The 23,184-nt window shown below is 44.6% G+C and overlaps 1 protein-coding gene across 3 annotated transcripts in view; it reads right to left on the bottom strand.

Annotated features, from left to right (window-relative positions):
* Window positions 1-23,184, bottom strand: part of LOC146796482 (acyl-coenzyme A synthetase ACSM3, mitochondrial-like) — a 441,567-nt gene that overhangs the window by 209,963 nt on the left and 208,420 nt on the right. For all 3 annotated transcript variants that reach the window (XM_085629083.1, XM_085629084.1, XM_085629082.1), the window contains 2 exons: window positions 21,609-21,765; window positions 5,268-5,347 (listed from right to left, as the gene is read on the bottom strand). In XM_085629083.1, coding sequence (XP_085485209.1) covers window positions 5,268-5,347; window positions 21,609-21,765 — 237 coding nt within the window. The remainder of the gene's footprint in view (window positions 1-5,267; window positions 5,348-21,608; window positions 21,766-23,184) is intronic.

The raw sequence follows: 23,184 nt of genomic DNA, 5'->3' as shown, positions 1-23,184 counted from the left end.
TTGGAATTATGCACCTCCTCAGGAAAGCATTTAATTGGCTACTACATCAGTCAAGAAGATCCTTAGTCCAGGCTCTCATAGTCAGCCGCCTGGACTATGGCAATGTACTAATGGTCGCGATGAATGAAGGCCTTTTCTCCACCAAACTCCAGGTGGTTTAAAAAACTATGGTCTGTTTAATTTGTCATCTCCCACCTCGATTGCCCTCAGGATTCTTTCTCAGGGCTCTTTATTTGCTGCCTATTAAAAAGCACTCCTTGTGTAAACGTATTTGTTTGGTACATAAATCCCTGCATTGAAGTGGGCCTCTCTATCTGCAGGGCAAACTGCAGTTGTATGCCCCCACTCGGAGTCTTAGATCACACAGCAGCAACCTTCTCTTGCATTCTCGGCGCATCCCCACTACCAGGTGCAGGGGCAGTTTTTTTTCATACTTGGCCACCCAGGGCTGGAATCAGCTTCCGCCACATCTGCGTGCATGCATGGATTTTAAACAATTTAAAAAAATACTTTTTGTGTCTTCAATGGATGCATATATTTATTTATTTTAATATTCATGCCCTAGGACCTGTAGAGCTTCAATAGCGCCGAGAGACCGTACTCAAATTGATATGTTGCACATAACAAGCAACTTTAACATACATAACAATATAGATCTCAATGCTCTTGCACAAGTGAGGTTGAACCTTGAAGGATATGGACATTCTGAGAGTTTTCGTTAAGTTATTCTATGATGTTTCTGGGCCTGTTTAGGGAATCTGCTAACAAGATTATGCTTAGGAAGGGTATCATCCATGTAAATCATAGGGTCAAGGGGGCTAAAGGAAGAGCTTATCTGCCTTGTTAGGATTCTGATTACAAAAGCAATTCAATGTCAGAGTGGTGAGCACCTGTAGTTTTAGCCACCAAACAAATCTGGCCTCTGCATGCGTGTAATCTTATGTAAATTGAACAATAAAATGTGGGCAGGTATTTTAAACAAATCAATAATGAAAATACTTGCTATGCTGGGGCCACAAAGGAGTTGAGATCGATTCTCCCCAGATCACCTTCCGCACTCAACCCTCCCCCAGTGGCCACAAATTTAGAATTACTCATAATTCTGGTGAAATCTGCTGAGAAGCCAAATGAGTGACGTTTTCCAAGCACTGTCAACCATAAAACAGAAGAAAACTTGCAGCTTGTTGGCAGAGTGCAAAGGTGACTTGAACTTCCTCCAAAACATTCAGCACAACCTCTTCAATGTATCAAGTATTAAGGAATGGGATTCTGAAACTCCGAATGCTGCCTGAGAATGTTCCTGTTTATTCTTAAACCTCCACTTTTTAATTTCAAGTTAAGGTAGATGGTTTTGCAGCATAGGTACTCCTCACAAGCAAAGTAGGAAGTTAGTCTTGCGAGAGGCTGTTCATATAAAGTACATCTACAATTCCTCTAACGTACCATTGATGTAAGATAAAATAATAAAGACATTTGTCCCTCTGTTTCTCTTCTATCAAATGAAAATGTAAATACACACATGAAACCAGGCAAAATAAGGGAATTAATGTAGCAAGACAATTACATCCCAATTGCTAATGTTGCATACTCGTTCCCTTCTTGTACATTCTCTTGCGTCTGATGCCTCCCTAGCAAATTGCTCACCCTTAGGGAATTTTCTTATACAGACACACACCATGAACCATAAAACTAAATTTGAGTAGGGATTATCAATAAGTGAGGCAAAGCGAGTTTCCAAGGTTCTTAAATTTGGTCAAGACTGGAAGTTAGGATTAAGGTGCTGGTTTCACCTTGTTAAGATCTGCATCTTAGTCATTAGACCATACATCTCTGTTGCCTAATCTGCTCGCACCCCTTTACCTGGTGATGTCAAGAGCAGACGTGGCCTGTGCAGGTAAGAGTGGTGAGGCCGTGTGGGGGGATTTTGACGGAAGATGATGAGGGAAAACCTGCACGGGCCGTGGTTGGTCATGAGGATGAATACATTACCAGGCGTGGGTATGGAGTGGAAATGGCCCGGTATTTAGGCACGATTCTACTCTCCAACCAAACGTCCTAGGGCATGGAGGGGAGATGGATACTGTTGTGCTCAGCTTGGCCTAGACTTTTGAATTTTACCACAAACGCATGTGTAACAAAATCCACTCCTGTTTTAGTTTAAACATGCGCATGTTATGAATGAGGCTAAAGTAAAAGCGCAGCGAAAATTCCACATGAAACAAACTGAGTGGCACAAAATCAGCTAATGTGGTGCTGCCAAATTTAATCCATGATGCAATATCCTGCATGGCCTTATTTTCAGCATATCACCAAATCCACTTGTACCAAGACACTCCAAATCTCACATCCTTTGTAAAAACCAAAGGTACTTCCCAATTTAGCATATGCCTCTTTAGTTTGCAACAGTATCTTCTGTTTTTCATATCATAGTTTAAAAAGAAAGGTTGTGATTAAATTAAAGCGATGATCTGTCAAGAGGACATCATGATGAGAGTGACTACAGAAGCTAAGCGCAAATATATGTTCTGTGAAGCCATCATACGGTGTAGTATGACACGCGAAGTGCCAATTAAGGTCATGAAACTAATTGAGGGTAAACATATTCAGGCAAAAGAAAAAAAATGATTATCTCGAAGCTGAAGATAAAGTTCAAATCTGGAAGTACTTAAGGCTGGTGGACTATTGTTTATAGGTTAATGAGAGTTCACTGATAAAGGCGTGCACATTATTTGAGACAATTTGCTTTGGCAGTGTGAAGAACAGCATTTGACAGGCCTAGGTGAACCTGGTGTGGGCGTAAGACCCTTCTCACTATGGATGCCAGAAAGTCCATTTAAAAATTGCTGCAAGTGGTGAACGAGAGAAATGCGATTGCAGCATATGTCTCTAGGGCTCTTCAAGAGGCATATTGAAAGTACTCCTTTCTTGAAGTGGACACCTTTGTACTCTACTGGGATATCAAAACATTTAGATTTTTACCCATGGAGCCTGCTTTTCAATGTTAGGAAGGTCCATAAGCTTCTAGTTCTAATATCCCCATGCTGGAGTGGAATCTCACACTGGAGTGCGAGTGAATAGGGTTTAAATGTACTGTGGCTAGGTAGACTGAATAACACCATGGAACAGATAGTTATTTCAGACTTCCATTGCAGAAGGCAGAGGAACTTGAGGAGTTAAACTAGACCATTTACAGTAGTGCTTTGAGTGACAAATAATGGAAAGATTAATTGCTGAAAGTAAGGAACTTTGTTCTGGAAGAGTGGTCTGAAGAGAAGTGTTTGTTTCAGGAGAAAGTTTAATATCACAAGATGGAGAAGGAGCAGAGTATCACATGGAGTATTTTTTAATGGGGAGCAAGATTGTTCTACAGTGTGGGTTTGATTTGTAGAGATGGCACATGATAGTTTTGTGAGAAGCAGTCTCTGCTTCTGATGGAAGTGTGAATACAAAATCAATCAGAGCCACCATTGATGCCAGTGTAAGTTCCACAAAAGCACAGGATAAACTATTCCTAGGTGTTGTGGTCTAAATTATCTTTTAGATAACGCTCCAAGTGCATATTCAGTTTGTTACTTGAAGTAGATGCTTGTCATTGATGTGGGGTAGGGGACTACAAAGGTCATGATTCAGTTTCTTCATAAGGTTTTTCTGCAAGAAAGTAACCTGTGTTCTGGTGTAACTGACAAGGGGGGCAATTTGATTCATACAAAATCTGAATAGTTTGGAAAGAGCTGATGTTACCTTTGAGAGTTATGTGTTCTATCATCTGCAGTCCAATGGGTTTGACTGTGAAACATTTCGTGGAACACGTGCAAATGGCATTAGTTACTAGTGGAAGCATGTTTTTGAACATCTTATATGGTCCTGTCACACTAACCCATTTACCACTGCAGAGATATCTCCATCTATTTCTTTAACCAGGAGTGAGTTTGGAGCGTTTGTTCTTGGGTGACTGGGAAGATAAAGACCAGCTGACTCAGACAAGTAGGAAGGCAAGAAAAGAGCAGAGAAAAGTCAAAGTGTCCATGAGATGAAATGTGATACCAGTAAGGGATGTGCGAATGAGACTTCTGTATGAGTGCTTGGGTGATTCCTAGCTAGATGTGTTTTCCAGATTGTGAATGCTGCTCTTGGATGTAGGGTTTTTGGTTCATGAAGTGTGTGAGGGAGCCCATTACTTACATCGATTCACTTCCTGGGACTGCAGGTCACTTTCAGGGGTTTTCTTTCTTTACTGATCAGGACCAATGGAAACTGTTAGTATTGTGTGAACCTTTAGTAATCATCAAAGTTATTGAGCTAGAAGCTATCCATCTCTTGAGAAGCATCAGTTTGTCCTGGCACCAGGTACAATCCCTAATGTCATAATGAGCTCTTCTACTAGTACAGAAGGCTGAGCGGCCCCTGCCTTTTAGTCCCTGAAGAAGTACTACTTAAGGTATTGCTAGCAATGCTTATCTTCTTGTATGCTCGTATATCTGCTTGGAACTAGAGGTTCTTTTATTCTTGGAGCCCTTGCTCTACTTCCTTCCTGAGGAGCAAGTCTTTTATCCATCTCTGGAGTTTGTTTCCAGGTTTCTTTCAGATTGTCACCCCAATCATTGCACTGTTCTGCCTTATCATTCCTCCACCCATTCTTCAAAAGATGAAGTTAAGCTCACTCCCTTTATCTTAAATGCACATATTCCTTTTGTTCTGTTACTTTCTTTATGAGGCCCCTGGACCTGTAGACCATAGTGCAAAACCCTTTGCCTTCTACTTTGAGAAGACCGGCCCACTTGGCCATTTACTAGACATGCTAACAGGTGTAGGTGGCAGTCCTGGTTCATTTTGGGATTTTTCTACTAGGGGAAGCGCAAGTTCCTCAGCCATGGCCCTGGATATGTCTGCATGGATATATGCACCTATGGACCTGAGCTTAGCCCAAATCTTTTGTTTTTTATTAGAAGCTCCCAGTAAAGATGCCAAATGCAGCTTTTTGTGGGAGATCTCAGTGCGGCAGTTGTGTGATATAGCATTCTTTTTTATACCTTAAAGTATGTAAGGTTGAGGAACAAAACAAGGTTCTGTGTGACTGATGAGCATAGTCTATGTATCCTTCGATATACCCACGGGCAACATTGGAAAATGCCATATGCAGAAGTTATTTACATCGAAGAAGAGCGCATGACAGCAAACGCGGTTCTTTCAAGACAATGGTAAAAAAAGGAATAAGCCCTTAAGCTCCCAAATCATGCTGAGATATTGTCTTGACAACAGGTTCTTACCTGGCCAGATCATGCTGCACTAGCATGCGGTATCCAGTGGGAGCCATACTCAAGGTCGTTATCGGATAATTGCACAGAGCCTGGATGATGAAGAACAACTGTTAAGTGAGGCAGTAAAATATTTTTCACATGAAAAAGGCAAGTCTAGAACGTTGTCCTTTCTGCTATGCAGATGTGAGTGGGCACATTTAGAACACTTAACTCTTAAATCAACTTATAATACTGTGAAATAACTGTAAACGTCCATAAATAGAAAATATTCATTTACTGTGGTTATTACACTAAACTTATAAGGGTTTACAATAAGGTCCTGCATCATCAAGTGAGTTAGAGAAGATTGTATTTACTGTGTTCAGGACGCCTGCAACAGTTACTTCAGTATAGGTAGTGCATAAAATACCTACATCTCTTACATCTAGTATTATCATGATGATGATTATTATAAACACATAAAAAAGGCCGATGATAATAATGTTTAGCTAATGTGTAATCTTTAAAACGTCATGGGCAAACAGATTTTCAATAAGACTTAATGTTTACAAATACTTCAGATTTCTGACACTATAAAGGTACTAAAAGAATACCTTACCTTCTGAAATGCTGTTTCTAAAGTATATTCTATCCTTCCTGCGAGCCCTCCTCTCAACGCATCTCAAGGCATATGACATTTTTTAAGCAATACTTTCATCGAGCACTAGGAGGTATTGCTGAAGCACCAACCATAGGTTTGCTGCACCCTCAAAATAGGAAGTGGCACAGAAGGCCCATCACAGGCCCCGCCCCTGTCAATTATGGTGTCAGTGGGCGACTGAGGCCATGAAATAAAAGCCAGATAACGTCTTGAGAATCAGAAAAAGCCCTATCAGTGCTTCATTCATAAATAAGAAAAAAGCATTAATGAAAACAAGTAGTTTACTTTTCTAATAGATAGTTTTACATATTGATTTGTCATCTGGAAAGGATCATACAGCTGGGCTCGCGACATGATCGTTGTAAAAATAAAATAAGAACCAAGCTAGAAAGGGAAATGTTGCAACACTGCTTGCCAGAAACAGGCCTCTGTTCCTGCATTGGATTTCAGATAATTGTGCTTACGGAATGGTTGAAGTGAAGACCATGTTCTTGTCTGAAAACTGTTCAAAATGGACATGCCTTCAAGAACGTCTGACCTACTTCTGTGTTCTGAGTGCTGATCCTTTCTCAGGGATAATCATAAGACATTTCATAGCACGTTAGGACTTACAATAGTTTCCTGTGTATAGTAGTCTTGTGAGCATGGAAGAAGCCCATATGGAACAGATCAATCTTATGTCATCTGAACTTTCTACATAGAAGCTCATTGTCCTTTAAAGGTTATGTTGATGAAAGCCCTTGAATCTTGAGGAAACAGATATAATCTATGTAAGGCAAACTTTTGTTCAAGATTGAATTCAGAGGACACCTTAGGGAATCAAGAATGCCAAACCCCAACACAATCTTATTTGGGAAAAACATCATACAAGATGTCTTCAATAAAAGTGTTTGAAGGTCCTCAACTCTCATATAGCAAAAGTACTGGTAACCTGAACAATCATCATCATCATCATCAACTAGCTTGCAAGCGTGTGACTAATCACCCATGAGAGTATCCAGGTGCTGGGTTCTTGCTGGGTTCAGTCGAAGAGCCAGGTTTTGAGTACTTTTCTGAATTCAGGGAGAGAGGATGCTGTTCAGAGATGCAGGGGGAGGTAGTTCCAGGACTTGGTGGCGAGGTAGGAGAAAGAGTGTCCTTCGCTATTGCTTTGGCAGATGGTGAGAGTGAGCGCAAGGTGGGCAGAGCGCAAGTGTCTGGAAGGTTGGTGAAAGTTGAGGTGGAGGTTATAATTTGCTGGTCCTCGGTCGTGGAGGGCCTTGTAGGCATGAGTCAACATCTTGAATTAGCATCTTTACTGGATAAGGAGCCAGTGGAGGCTCATGAGGTGGGAGTGATGTGGGTCAGATTGGGTGGGTCGAGGATAAGTTTGGCGGCAGAGTTCTGTATTGTCTGGAGTCTCTTCAGGGGTTGGGTGGCGAGTACTGCGAAGATCGTGTTGCTGTAGTCCAGCTGGCTGGTGACTAGGGCTTGAGTGAAGGCTTCATGGTGTTGACGAGGAGCCATCTGAGGATCTTTTGGAGCATGTAGATGGTGTAGAAGCAGGCGGAGACTGCATTGATCTGGTGTTTCATGGTGTGTTTGCTGTCCAGGATAATACAGAGGTTTGGGGGCATGAGCTGTCAGTGTGGGGCCTAGTTCGAAGGGACACCCGGTGTCGTTCTATGGGGAGGTGTTGTTCCCAAAAATCAGCACTTCCTTCTTGTCCATGTTGAACTTCAGGCAGTTGGTCTTTATCCAGTCGACAACGCTCATCATGCAGTTGTGGAAGTTGGTCCTGGTGGTGGAGGGGTTTCCTGAGAGTGAGGATGAGCTGGGTGTCATCTGCATAGGATATGGTGTTGAGGCCATGTGTTCTGATGATGCCAGCCAGGGGTATCAAGTACGTGTTGAACTGGGTGGGGCTCAGGAATAAGCCTTGAGGGATGCCGAAGACGATGCTCTTGGGTTCCGAAGTGAAGGGTGGCAGGCGGATAATTCGGGTTCATCCTGTGAGGAAGGATGCAATCCATTTTAGGGCGGCTCCCTGGATTCCGAAGTCTTTGATGAGGGTGTGGTTGGGGTTGGATACGGTGTTGAACGCTGCTGATAGGTCAAGGGGATCAGGGCTGCTGTCTCCTTGCAGTCGAGGAGGGACCTGGTGTCATTAGTGGCAGCAATCAGGGCAGTCTCATTGCTGTGGTTGGCATTGAAACCAGCTTGGGAGGTAATCAGCAGATTGTTGCTCTTCAGGTGTTTAGTGAGTTGGTGATTGATGGCCTTCAAGGACTTTTGCAGGGGATGAGATGGGGTAGGTAGTTCTTGAGTTTGCTGGGGTTGGCAGAGAGTTTCTTGAGGAGGGGTCTGACCTCTGTGTGTTTCCATTGATCCAGAAGGTGGTTGTGGTGATGATGCATTGAGAAGGTAGGTGAGTTTGCAGCGGATTTCCTTGCTCCGGAGGTTGAAGAGGTGGTGGGGACAGGGGTCCGTGGGTGCTCCTGAGCAGACGGCATTCATGATGGGTGTGGTGTTCTGTATGGTGAGCGGCTTCCATGCTGTGAGTGGATGGTTGTGGGCGGAGTCAGTTGTGGTGAGGAGGTTGTAGAGGTCAGTGGTTTGGGGTTTGAAGTTGCTGTAGATGGTGGATATCCTGTTGTGGGAGTAGTCAGCAAGGGTGTTGCAAATTTCCTGGGAAGGGGGAATGGTGTTATCAGTGCCTGAAGGGCAGGAGGACTCTCTGACAAAGTTGAAGAGTTCCTTGCTGTAGTTGGAGCTGGCTTTGATGTGGTCCACCAGGGCACTTCTTATTGTGTCTTTCAGGCATTAATAGAATTTGAGGGCTGACTTGAAGTTGATACTGTCTGTAAGATATTTGCTGATGCATCATCTTTCTGGGCATTTGCAGTCAGGTTTAATAGTCCTGAGTTCTGATGTATACTAGCAGGCTTATTTGGTAGATCTCTTGGTCTTCGCAGGCTTGATGGGGGTGACTCTGTTGGTGCAGTTGGTGATCCGGGCAGAGATGTTCTAGACAGCCTCTTCCCGATTGGCTGTGGAGTTGGGATGGGTGGTGTAGAGGATGTTCGTTCATTGGATGCCTGTCACTTTGTTACAGCTGCATTGGGAAAAATGGGAGGCTTGGTGGGGGTGCGTGAGGATCCTTTGATGGTGAAGTGGCCGATATTGTGGTCGGTCCAGGTAAGCTCAGTGACATGACTAAACTTTACTCCGTCGCTGGTGGTGAAGATTTGATCAAGCGTTTGTCCTAAGCTGTATGTGGAGTTGGTGACTAGTTGGGTAAGGCTGATGTTGCTCATGCTCTCCAGGAGGTTGGCAGTGTTTGTGTCTTTGGGGTCGTCAAGGTGGAAGTTGAGGTCATTGAGGAAGATGTAGTGCTTGGAGTCAATGATAAGTGGGGAGATCATTTCCATGAATAACAAATGCAAAGAATCAGAATGCAAAGAACAAGAGGCACCATCAAAAAAGTTAGTACTTGATTGAGGTCCTACAACAGAACAATGAAAGTGAAAAATATTTTGCAAGGTGTTTAAGAAACAAGGAACAATAGGTAGTTTGAAAGATGACTCCTTTTTCGGGGTATGCGAAAAAACAGGAAAATAATCAAATTATTGTTTCACAATTCCCATATTAAGACTGCCATTTGCTGGAGGAGCCTAGCGCGCATCCATGATGGTCGCGTGAGCACAGGGCTCCCCGGACCCTCGCTGCTCCTCGGAACTTATCCTGACTTTATCCTGACTTGGTTGACGGATTCTGGAAGATGAACGTTGGCTGAACCCTAAACTCTTTTCAGAAACCAAATCGGACCTGGGAGACCTGATCTATGGTGGTTTGAACTTTTGAGGCCCAACTGATGGCTGTGCCCGGTGCGAAGGTGAACTGTGGAGCCGGGGCATAGTTGAACAACAACGGCATCGGGGCTGTGCCAGCGGCCGTCCCATCACTTTCGGTTTCACTTTTGGATCTCTGAGTGGCTGGACCGTGGAGTTGCTTTGTGCGGCTGGGTTTTCACTCGGCCTTCGCTTGGTGCCTTTGCCTCCGTCTGATACCAGTGTGCCCATTGACTTTGATCCTCTCGCACCACCACATTGCGGTCTCTGGTACGGCTCGTGTCTGCTTCGCCTGTGCCCCTTCGACGCTCGCTCGGTGGTCCCCTTCGGTGAGCGTGGTTCAACATGGGTGGCAAGGGGGATCCCGAGAGGCGTAAGACCAAGACATCCCTACTTGGGGGACCGGTCCAGACTAACAACATGGACCGCTACACTCAGGGTAAAGGGTCCCCTTGGACGGCCAGTGTTCTCACGGATGACGCTGGTGGTGTTCCGTCCGTCCCTCCGGATTTGTCATTGCAGGACATCATGGGCGCCATTAACGGCATCGAGGAGACCATCGCTAAGCAGTACGAGGCCTTGGCCCGTAAAATCGACACGGTGGCCATTGATGTTACGCTAATTCGGGCGGATCTCTCTAAGACCAATGAGAGGGTTCAATCGCTGGATTTGCGGACGTCCACCCTTGGTACGGATGTGTCGGACCTGCAGACTGCTCTTGGCGACCTCAAGTCGGCCAACGACCTGATGGCCCGGTGGCTGGAGGACTTCGAGGGACGGGCTCGACGCAATAACATCCGCGTCATAGGTGTTCCAGAGACCTTTGACAATCGCCCGGTTGATCTTATGGTTGAAGATCTCATCCTCAACCAGCTTGCCCCCGCTGGCCTGAGTAAGTTCTTTGCCGTGGAGCGGGCCCATCGAGTCCCAGGCGGTCGGCCGCGACCGGGAGCTCCCCCGAGGCCTATTGTTGCAAAACTTTTTCACTACAGAGACCGAGATGCGATTCTGCAGGCCTCACGGGTACATGGCCCGGTCCGATATGAGAACTCATCCGTTAACTTTTTCCCGGACTTCACCCAACTTGTCCAGAAACAGCGGATGGGCTTCCAGGGGGTGAAGCGCCGTCTCCGGGACCTGGGTTTTAAGTACTCCATGCTTTTTCCTGCTAGGCTCCGAGTGGAATACGAAGACCGGACTACCTTTTTTGACTGTCCTGCGACTGTGAGTGACTGGTTGGATTCTCTGCCGGACCGGGGTGACCAGCCTGGGCCTTCTGGTGGTACCGAGGGTGGCGGGCCTCCTTTGGAGTGACTTTTGGTCCTTGACTTTGACATTTTGTTTTGTTTGGCGGGGTTCTACTTCTTTTGTACATTTTGTTTAATTATGATCTGTGTTGGGGGCGGGCAGGGACGGGTCCCTCTCCTCCTCCGGGGTCTTTTCGTAGAATGGGGTTTGTAGGGCGACAGGCACACTGCAAGTTGGGGTGGTTTTTTGGACCGCAGGGGTGCAGGGTGGGGGGAGTTGAATTTGGGGGGGGGTTGGTGGGTGGGAGGGGTTGTTTGGATTTGTGTTTTTTGTTTTCAAGGCGAGGTATTGGCTCTGTTTCAGTTTCAGGTGTCGCGCTATTTGCTGGGGGACCCTTGATCTACTGGGGGGGATGGGGGGGACGGGTTGAGATTGATGTCTTGGAACGTCAACGGATTGGGGGATCGTATCAAACGGGGGGTTGTGCTGCAATATATGCGTCGTTTGACTCCTGATGTGGTATTCTTACAGGAGATGCATTTGGTTGGTAATGTTTGTCATGCCATGAACAGGGGGGGCTACCGACTTGTGGCCCATTCCGGTTTCACCACCGGCTCTAGAGGGGTGGGCATTCTCCTACGATCTTCACTTCCGCTAGAGATCACCAGGGTTGTCCTAGACGATAGAGGGCGCTATGCGGCCCTGACTGGGAGGTGGGAGGGACAGTCCCTTTCCTTGGTTTCGGTTTATGTTCCCCCGGGCCTCCAGAACTCCACTTTCTCAGACTTGGGTCGTATGCTGCTTGAGCTTCCTGACAGTCTTTTGCTTATGGGTGGGGATTTTAATTCGGTTGTTTCGGGTGATCTGGATCGCCACCCGCCCAGGGCCCTCCCTGCTGCCCAGGTGTGGCTCAGCGGGCTCTTGGATACCTTCGGTCTGGTGGATTGTTGGAGGTTAATGCATCCGACACAGTGTCAGTACACATTTCACTCTGGGGCCCATGGGAGTCTCTCCAGATTGGATTATTTTCTTATGCCCGCGGCCCAGACTGCCCGGATTCGAGAGGTTAAGCACCTGGCCCGGGGTATCTCTGATCATTCCCCACTGTGGTTGCTTTTCGACACCGGGACGCGGTCCGCTGGGCGGATCGCCCCTATTAACCCTTGGTACTTACGAGATCCCAAGATTCGTGATAGCCTGGTTAAGTCGATTGATCAGTATTTTCTCGAGAATGAGGGGTCGGTGTTGTCCTCAGTGTCCCTGTGGGAAGCCTTCAAAGCAGTGCTCCGCGGGCATGCCCTATCCCAGATAGTGGAGGCTAAGAAGGTCAAGAATGAGGCGGTGGTGAAGCTGGAAATCGAAATATCGGGGCTGGAGGCAGCTTTGGAGACGGGTGTCACTCAGGATGGGCTTCATGCCCTCAGCTTGAAGCAGTTTGAATATAAGTCTCTTGTTATGGACGCTGCCAAGACCATGTATAGGGAGCAGCAGGGTAGGTTGTATGATGCCGGGGACAAGGCGGGTAAACTGATTGCTTGGTTGGATAAGAAGGAGAGGGTGAATCGTGTGGTCCCGGAGCTTCGGAGTTTGGATGGAGTGTGTGTGACTGACCCTGGTGAGATTGTGGAGTGTTTTGCGGACCACCTCCGGGCGGTGTACTCCCCGGTGTCTGATAGAGATGAGGATGACTCTCGTCTCTTGCTGCGGGATATTGCCTTGCCCGGCTTATCCGTCGAGGACCGTGAGCAGATGGAGGCCTCACTGTCTGTCGACGAGATTGCTACCGCGATTCGTTCCCTTCGCTCGGGCAAGGCTATGGGCCCCAACGGACTGCCGATTGAACTGTATAAACTACGCCCGGATAAAATCACGCCCTTCCTCCGTCGTATGTTTCTGGAGTCGCTCGAGCGGGGTTCCCTCCCCGACGACCAGCGTCTGGCTACTATAGTTGTGATTCCCAAGGACGGTAAGCCACGAGACCGCTGTGCCTCATATAGGCCTATTTCCCTACTAAATGCCGAACCGAAAATCCTCGCCAAGGTCCTCGCTAATCGCTTGCTGAGAGTTATATGTGATTTGATACATCCGGATCAATGCGGCTTTATCCCTCATCGGAATACCGCTCTCAACTTGCGGCGTCTACACGGCGTCCTCGCTAGGGCGGAGTACCTCTCTGAACCGGCCATATTGGTTTCCTTAGACGCCACGATGGCCTTTGATACCATCGAGTGGCCATTCCTTTGGGCCGTCTTGGCGAAGTTTGGCTTTGGGGAGGGATTTATTAGTTGGGTTAAGCTCCTCTATGCTGGACCAATGGCTCAGGTTGTTGTCAATGGGCGGGTTTCTCGGCCTTTCGCTCTCGGGAGGGGTACTAGGCAGGGGTGTCCGTTGTCCCCTCTGCTCTTTGCTCTCGCCTTGGAACCGCTCGCTGCCTGGCTCCGCTGGGAGCCCTCGATCAGAGGGATCCGGTGGGCCCCGGGCTTCGAGGATCGGGTCTCGTTGTACGCGGACGACATTCTTTTGTACCGCACCTCGCCGCGGAAGTCGCTCAATGTGCTTTTTGATATCCTTACTTCCTTCGGGAGGAATTCGGGGTTGATAATTAACTGGTCCAAATCTTGCGTGTATCCTATCTCCGGTGGCCTTCCTCTCTTACCGCCTTGGCTTCCGATTCAAACATCTCAATCCGGCTTTAAATACTTGGGGGTGTACGTTTCGTTGGATCCGGCGGTCCGCTACGAGCAGAATCTCCTGTCTCCCCTCCGGCGTTTGAGGGTGGATACGGCTCGGTGGTGTAAGTTGCCCTTGTCTCCACTCGGTCGCGCAGCACTGTTTAAAATGATGTCCCTCCCCAGATTTCTTTACGCACTCCAGAACTCCTTCGATATCATTCCGGCGGCCTACTTTAGGGAAGTGGAGAGTTTGCAGAGGAGACTGGTTTGGGACGGTCGGGCGCGTATCGCTTTGGCAAAGCTGACTCTTCCCTGGTATGACGGGGGCATCGCGCTTCCTGACATTAGAAGGTACTATTGGGCCTCCCAGCTGTCTGCCATTAACCATGCTACGTACGCTCCTGGTTCGAACCCGGCATATGAGATGGATAAATTCCTGCTTCCCGGCGGTAACTATAACAGAGCGCTTTACTCTCGATCTGCCGGGAGGACCCTCACGGGCCCTACTAGGATTGCGGTACGTGTGTGGAAGGCGGCGAATGTAGCTGTGGGCTGGAGTGAGCGTTTAACGTGTGCTACTCCTTTGTTCGCCTCAGAGCGCTTGGGAAGCCTCTGGACAACGAAAGGCTTTGAGCACTGGGATACGATCGGCATTAGCAGAGTGGGGGACCTATGGGTTAAAGGCGCGGTTAAATCCTTCGCGGCGCTTCAGAGCGAGTACGAGCTTAGTGAAAGGGAGTTCTTCCGCTATGCCCAGGTTCGGCACGCCCTACTCTCTGTCTTTGGGGAGGGGACCACGGTCCCTGTTGCTTCGCCTCTCGAGGACCGTATACTCGACGGACACGTGCCCGACAGTACTATCTCTCTGATTTATAAAAAACTAATAAATAATCGGGCTGATCTCTTGGTGCGTCTTCGGGAGGCGTGGACGGGGGATGGGGTTGAGTTGGATGACGAGGACTAGCAGTCTGCGCTGTCATCCCCTAAGGAGGTTGCCATCCCGGCCCGTCTCCGTCTGGTCCAGCTTAAGATTCTCCATCGTGTTTATGTGACGGGTCCCCGTTTGGTCTCGATGGGGTTTTCTGACGACGGGCTCTGTAAGCGTGGCTGCGGGCTCAGTGCCACCTTTCTCCACATCCTCTGGGAGTGCCGCGAGGTGGCGGAATATTGGCGCCAGGTGCATGATGTTATGAAACGAGTCACTGGGGTCGCTCTGCTGCCGGAGGTGCGCCGATGTGTTCTGAATGTGTGGGAGCCCAATGACTATAATGCGGCCCAGGCTCGGTGGGCGGCCCTTGGGAACATGATTGCAAAGAGAGATATTGCGCAGCTTTGGGGTTCCCAACGGCCTCCCACCGTGTCCGTATGGAAGGAGAACATGGACTGGTGCATGTTCAGGGAGAAGACGGTGTATGTGGCTCGTGGTAAACCGGGGGCATGGTGTAGAATCTGGGGTCAGTGGAATGTGTATCGAGGGACTATCTGTTCTCCCCCCCTGGTGGATGCGTCTGAGGTTGTCTTGTCCCCCTGATCCTTGAGGGTTCCTTGCTTAATTTGTTCATCTGTGTATAGGTTTGGTTTTCCCGTGGCCCCCCCCCTCCCTCTCAGACCCCCTTTTTATTGACCACCCTATGGTGGTCGGGTGTGGAGTTCCTCTGCTGTGGTTAGACGCCCTTTCAATGTTTCTCGCCTTGCTTTTTGTTTTTTTATTTAATTTTTTTTTTTTGTTAAAAAGGGTGTATCCTGACGTCCCTTATGTGCAGTCTGATCTCCTGTAATTTAGCGGAGCCCCTGTGGGCCAGTCATTGTTTTTTTAACTGCTTGAACATCTCTGAATACTAGCGGCCGGCCCAGGAGGTTGTAGGCCCGTGCTTGTACCCTTTTTCTCTGCACAATAAAGCTTTTTTACCCACAAAAAAAAAAAAGACTGCCATTTGCTGGGAAAGGGGTAAACTGGATCACGTCTTGTTGTATGCACCATTCTCTGTCTTTCAGAATATCCAAATTTTGCCTGAATCCCTTCCACCACTTTTGCAAGCAGAAGGTAAGCCTCTAAGGTCATCTTCTAGGCTGCCATACACATGGGATCTTGTGGAGCTGGAAATGGAGGTAGCGCTTCCATGGAGGGTATAGCCCCATACCTCGAAGTCTGGTGAGCCATGCTCCTGGCCCAATCTGGAGTAATTCATGTGACCAAACAATGTGATGTCTGATATTCCTTATCTTTCTTGAGTATGATGGAAAGGCACAATATACTGGAAAAGGCCAATATGACTTAAGGTGCCCCACAGAGATTACCTTTGAGGGAACTCCACGGAGAGATACAATGAACACTTCTGATTTACAGATGAGTCCAAGTGACTCTGTTAGACCCTGCTGGTAGAGCTCCCGCTCATGGCTGGTGAATGCCAGATCTTACATTCACTGCACTCACTCAATGAAGCTCAAGGATGTAACTTACATTATGTTTGTAATTGTTGGCCATGATTCTGCAAACCCTCTTAAAGTTTTAATTAACAGAACAATAAACGATTTTCTTACATTCACTGAAACTGCTAAATGGGCTGCACCCACCTTACCTCTTCATTCAGAGCTGAAAACATCTCTGAAAAAATTCTTGAAGCCCACTCCTCTGTCTGCAATCCACAACCATCAAAATGTACAATAGCTTTGAACCAAAAGAAAGAAAGCCATACAGAGAAAATGAATAGCTCAGAATTCAAGAATTTTTATCGAAGAGCTGCTCCCCTCTAGCTATAATGTACCAATGTTTAAGTGAGCTCTCTGTTCAATAAAAGATGTATCTGTCAAAAAATCCCACTCTTGCCAAAGTGCTCCCCTAACATGAAGTTCTACGAATCCCACCTCTGGCCAAGTGTCTCACAATGTATACTTCAGACAATCACTCAATGAAATAAGTTTAAGTTGTACTAGATTCAATTGACCTGAGGCTCCAGTGCAGAGCCAACTTTCAGAGACATTTCGGAATGGATATGTGAAACAGGCATACTGAATGTCTAAGGGTTAAAGCTAATCTTGAGCCAACAAAAATGCAAACTAAAAATAATCTACTACGACCACAAAATCACAAGAATAAACGCATATGCGTACAAGCCTGCTAAATTAGGCATACTGAAGATCTAAAAACACTAATTTATACCTATCCTCCAGCGTCTACATAATCTGCACCAGCATAATTACTTAGAATTTCTATTTTATGAGAGTAAGCACCTAATTTCCTGTGCACTAAAACATCAGGAGTAACAATGAAACTATAACTGTAACTGTTTGGCGATGGGAGGTCAAAAGGCCTTTTGCCTAACCTGAACAGTGAGGAACCCTAAGGGCCATCAAAAAGCTCAGTTTAGTGCTATAAAGAAGGTACTCCCAGTGATGCGTCCAGTGGTCCTGGTTTATGCCTGTACAACAGAGGAAAAGCCAATCAATTGCATAGGGTGACATGCACCTTCAAAGACATACATGGCGCTGATGCACCAGTGCAAATCCCAAGATCAGTATCTTGTGAGTTAGCCATGCCTAGTTTAGAGTTCAGAGAGACAAATAGTAGCCTCAACTATGCTCCAGTGGACCAAGTGTTGCAGACTATTTGATGTACTATCTGGCAATCCCGTTACAGTGAGCGACACAGTGGCTGGAAGATTCTGCAGAGATTAGCACATGAGAGGGTGTTGACACTCCCAAGAAGAGTAAACTAATGGAAATCCTCCTTAATTCTGGAAGCAGGGTTCAGCTACTACAGAGACTCTCAGAGGACCTCAGGTACTGATGGAGACATCCCCTCAATTGGACACATACCTCATTCACTGGGCTTCCTGTTGAAAGGGATAGGGGACGGATTGGGAGGTGGTGGAAGAGGTGGCTCATACTGTTGAGAGATTTCTATGAGGGAAGGACAGGGCAGGTTAAGGGAGAAATGAACAAACAATATTGACAAACCGATAAATGATGACCAAGGCCGAATCGCTTTTAAGATGATAAAATATATATTTAGTTTTTTGTTAGAACTGACATAATTCCCTGGTAAACCAATATGTTCTACCCAAGTTCCTCATCACAAGGCCCTAAGTGGAGTGATATGAATTAAAACTATTTCCTCATGGTCTGGGATTGCTCTGGTGTAGATATGTACTGGGGAGAGATTACTCAAAATAGCCACAGACAGACAAGTGGGTTGGACGCAGGAGGCCAGCTTAAGGGGTCTCTTTTCACATCCTTGAAACAAGCAAGCAACTAGCAGGTTTAACAACCTACCCCTCATGCCTGTGATGCAGCAAACCTCAATCAGTTGAAAAATGATGGGTGGGTATAGCGTAGCCAAGTGGATATCAGAATTATAAAAATGGGCTGCATATAAGGGCACATAGGTGCACATGGAGGCCAAAGCAGGGATGAGAAATCCTCAATTTCCCTGGTTGTGGGGCGTAATACTTTTGGCCTTTGTGGGCAGTGAACTAGAAAAAAAAACGATGACATTGCACTGCTTAACAGATGCAGGTTACACGACGAATGCGAACTCGGTAGGGACTGGACCTTTTAACGACCCTAAGACGCTACTTTGACCTTAGCCAAAACAATGCCAGTGCAACAATTAGCCTAGGAGGCAGCAATGTTGATTGTATCTTAGTTATGCCAAACATGCACTGTCTCAGCTGTTAAAACAAAGCAGGATTGTGATGTGAACTGAGAATGCTGAATATTTAAGCTGTCAATACCAGTAATGGTATCAGATGGGACCAAATTGGATACACTGGTTAAAAAAAATGAAAGAGGTGTCATCTTTGAGAAGAAAAAGGCTTTGCGATGAGGTCAACTACGTCCTCGAAGGAGACCTAGATTTTTAACACTCTCTGCTGTTGGTGCAAGGGTACGATTAGTTTGGCTTCTTTATGCCAGGTGGACTTTTAGAATTCCTCATTGATATGCTCAATATCTTCAAATCTCATAAATAATTCTGCAACTACTGGTTTGAATCTTCCTCTTCAATCTAACTCTGATCTGGTAATTTGAAGACATAATTGGCTTCTGAATTTGTCATAGGCTATTTTAATTAATTTGATAATTGACTTGCAGGGGTCTTACTTAATTTTAGCATTTAAGCAGCTATTCAAAACGTTTAGAAATATGCTTCTTCTGTAGAATATTTAAATGCTTATCTTACTATTGTTGTAACTATAGAAAGATGTATATATTGCGCCACAAACTGTTAAATAACATTTATCAACCATTATTGGGGATACATTCTGGGGAATATTGCACTAATCCCCATCCCTGTGGAAACAGGAGTTTCCGTGCCAATCAGGATTACAGATTGTGAGGAAAAAACACAATAGTTAATTTACCCAGGTTGTAGTTTCCCAGGTAAAATGGGTATACTGTCGTAATGGGTGGCCAAAACTCACAGTCCGCATGGTATACCCTGCTCTGAGCACCAAAACTCGGAATAGATAGGAACTGTCACACCGGCTAAATAGAGAATTCTGTGATATTAGTATGTATAGGGTGCAATACGTCCTTACCAACACCCTAGGATGTATGATAAGCCTCTTAATGTCTTTAACCAAATATCCACCAAACACCAGAACTCTGACACCATTTACCTTCAATGAATCTATTATTACTAGGACTTCTGTATTCATTCATTTCAATCAATCTTACCTATTTAAGACAAACTAGGTATTAAATAATTGAGGTGTTTTAACTGATTCCTTACTGGATTACAGGCTGTGATCTGACCGTTATTACTCAGCAGAAACCTGTGTCTAGCAGCCTTTGTTAACAACCTTGATGAGATTTAGCACTTTGTTCTCAATTAACAGGCCTTCTTATTAACCCACAAAATCTACTGGTCAACTAGGTTAAAGACAACCCAGAAATCCACAAAGAAACAGAATATTAGTGGAATGTGCTCACTTAAGGCCTGAACATAGCGCGTTCAGGGAGAATGATCATCTCACTAACTCATTGCTATACTTCCTGTAGGATTAATCTTATCTTACTAATATATTTAACTTTATGAAAAGCAGTAATATTAATCTATTGATTGCTAGGCCCTTTATATCTCCTCTGGTATGTATGGTCTGAGGTCCAAGCCTTGCCAATAACTGGAATGGCTATTGATACAGCAAATATGGTGGCATCACCATATATATGGTGGTAGTACTATTCTGGTCCATGATGGGTCTTCTCTCAAAATATCATTTGTTATATTATCTAGCTCAGGGGCATGCCTGATATGAAGTCCCTCAATTAATATAATTGCTAAACAAAATGTTCTCTATATCAATAAGTCAATGATAGTAGTAGTTTTCACACCACCACAAAGATCAAAATGCTATAATTGGTCAAAATAGACTACCATTAAGGCTCTGTCATATATAAATCTAAAATTTAGTCAGCATTGTTACCACCTTTTTACACACACAAACATTTTGAGTGTGTGTATCACATTACTGAATTGCACATTCAATGGCAAACTAGCATATTTTTTGTTCTTAATATATTTTTTTTAATTGTATATCCCTTTTTTAATTGAGTGTATATACTAACAGGCACCTACTCAACAATAATGTTTATTTCTTTGTTCAAAAGAACATTTTCTGGCAGACAATTTGCATTAATTCAGGCCCATAATCATCTTTCTTTTACTCACATACTATTCTTCCTGCTGCTATAGACTCAATCAAAAAGTCATTAACCTCAAGTTATTTTTGATATGATGCTTACTGAGGGAGCTCATTTACTCTCAATTTCATATTCTATTACTTAGCCTCATAAGTGATTTTTGCACCCAGCTGTTTACAAACTACCATGTTCACATTTTCCTCGAGTTTATTATAGCTAAATAATCTAGAAGCTTAACTTGTTATCAAGGGAACATGGTCTTGATATAATAGCAAACATGCTGGTGTCTTACATGAGTGGAAGCTGTAGTGTCATAGACTGCTTGCTTTTCAATCAAGATCCTCTTCCAGGAATTCACACAGTGCATTGTACCTTTTTTTAAACCATAAACATCTGTATTTTTCTTTAAACTACTCTTTAGCATGAATGAGGTCTAAATATCTGCTTGAAAACGAGTCAACAGTACCACTACTGTGCTTTCACATGAATATCTATGCCCCTGTGATGAAATGTATTGAGACAACCAAGTCTGAACAAAATGAATGCCTGGCTGGAGAGAACCAGCGGTGACTGGCAGGCAGATCTAGCCTTTGCTACTTTGACCATATTATTACTCATCAATTTTTCATTTTGTACAGACACAGGTATGCCAGTATACCAGTGATGCTGAATATTTAATCATCTGCTCTGGCTGGCAATTGAATTTGGCTCTATGACTTCCTCTTATACATATGCACTATTTATTTTCTAGGGGTTGGACATTGGTTAGAATCAAGCCAAGGATATATAATCATTATTTTACGTTTACATTTTTGAAATATTTTAAAATTTGAAGTTGTATATTTTCTTTAATACTTTTTCTAGCCTAATAACTAGACAACAAACAATCATTACCTTTTTAACATTTTTTTAAATAATTGGATTTGGGCTGGAATGTACTTACTAGGAACCTAAAAATGACTTTGTACCTGAAATTATAACACCAAGAAGATAATGTAATCCCCCAAACATAAAGCAGGCGTTTGCATGGTCAACCCCCATTTACCACACTTAGCCTCATCTCCAGATAACATATTACACTCTAAAAGAAAATTCAGATGTATATATATATCTGCATTTCAATTGGCTGGTGATTTTCTTCTCCTTATGGTGCTGTATTTTCATACTATGTGTGAAAATGCTTTTTGCTGCTTTACAGCATTTACAACAAACAATTTGTACTCATTTAACAGAAATTCTGTTACATCTGTTTTGCCACAAACAGCATTTTTCAAATGCCTATTTTTGATAAATCACACTTTTCTATACTCCGCCTTACATTTAGGACTGTTGGGCCGTCAAAATGTTGCATTCTGTGTACAAAGACACATGATCCTTGAATCCAAGGTGCAAATACATTATTCCAAGCGCTCTTTGCCCAGCCTGTGTCTGACATACACCACAAAACGTCTGAAGGAGTCAAATCCAACCAGTACCTGTTAAGAGACCAAGAAACAAGGCAGTTGATGAAAGCACAAACCAGAAATTATTAAACACATTCAAATTCATAGCTAGAGGTCCACCCATTTTTCTAAATATGAGTATCTGGGGAACAGGACAAGATGGCGGGATAGATTCCCTAATCTTTTGAGCTCCCAAAAAATGTTTTTAACTGACCAAATCACTGGAATTCACCAGTTATATTTATGTCACATAACTCGAACTCATGCCCTATAGTAACTATGACTCGCATGCTAGCCATGCACAGTAGTGATATCAGTCATGTAATTTCAGATGTCATTAGGGATGCTATTAATGCAGTCATTGAACATGTTATGAGTGATGTAATATTTAAGGTTACTAGCAGCATATGGCGAGAGCTTGAGTTGTGGTTACTTTAGGGCATAAGTTTTAGTTACTTCATATCAGTGTAACTTCTGAATTTCAGTAATTCTTTTAGTTTAAAATGTTTAGTTTTAACTTACATTTTCACCTTACTATAAAGTCCCCTTAACCTCTGTTTTTTTGCAGAGAATTTCTAAGGTTTTCTAATGTACACTAAGTTGTTATTACCATACCTAACTATAACGTCAGTTTAGCATTTGTTTTTTTTTAGTGACGTTCTGAGTTGGTTTTTTTAACATAAAGTAAACATGTAGAGGCTGGTATTTTAAGTAAGGAGACCTACTGGTTTTCTCAAAGGGTCAGAATATCAGTATATAAAAGGCTGGCCTATTGGCTTTAGCAAAGGATCAGCACATTAACCTATATAAAGCAGAACTATTGGCTTTGTCAAGAAATCACTACAATAATTTATCAAAAACTATAATACAATGTCTTTCCATGTACATATACAGCAATGATAAATAATAATTGCTGTCTTCAAAGTAAAGCATTTTTGTTCAAAAGAACAAAAATGCTACTAATTATAGCCAAAAGCCCAACCACAAGGGGTCCCTGCAATCCAGCAGAGGAGCACACAGCTCCAACCATGAGTGCTCTAAGAAATATGGTAAGCTCTCCTGGGTTCATATATTCAATGACCAAGGAGAGGGTCAAGCATTCAGTGACTAAGGAGACTTACTGCAACTTATTTTTAAAAGTTCCTGGGAGATGTTGTACTCCCTGCACCTCCACAACATTTAAACATGCTTTGTTATGCCCTGCCCGTTCTTGGGCACCACAAGGATGAACATATTTATGAAAATAGCCCTTACAGGGCATTATGGGGGGCTCATTGCCAGAAGCCTTATAAAACTGGCATCAGCCCCAGGGTTGGCGATCATATAGGTACAATAGGCAGCTGCATGACCCCTTCCCCATAAAATGAACTAAGCATCGACCACCATAGCCTGCCCCAGGGGGCTTTTATTTGAGAATGGAAGAAGCATGCCCTTTTTTTCCTTCCAATTTTA

Source organism: Triturus cristatus, chromosome 10, assembly GCF_964204655.1.
Source record: "Triturus cristatus chromosome 10, aTriCri1.1, whole genome shotgun sequence".
NCBI classification, from domain to species: Eukaryota; Metazoa; Chordata; class Amphibia; order Caudata; family Salamandridae; genus Triturus; species Triturus cristatus.
This window is presented reverse-complemented; position numbering and strand designations above follow the sequence as displayed.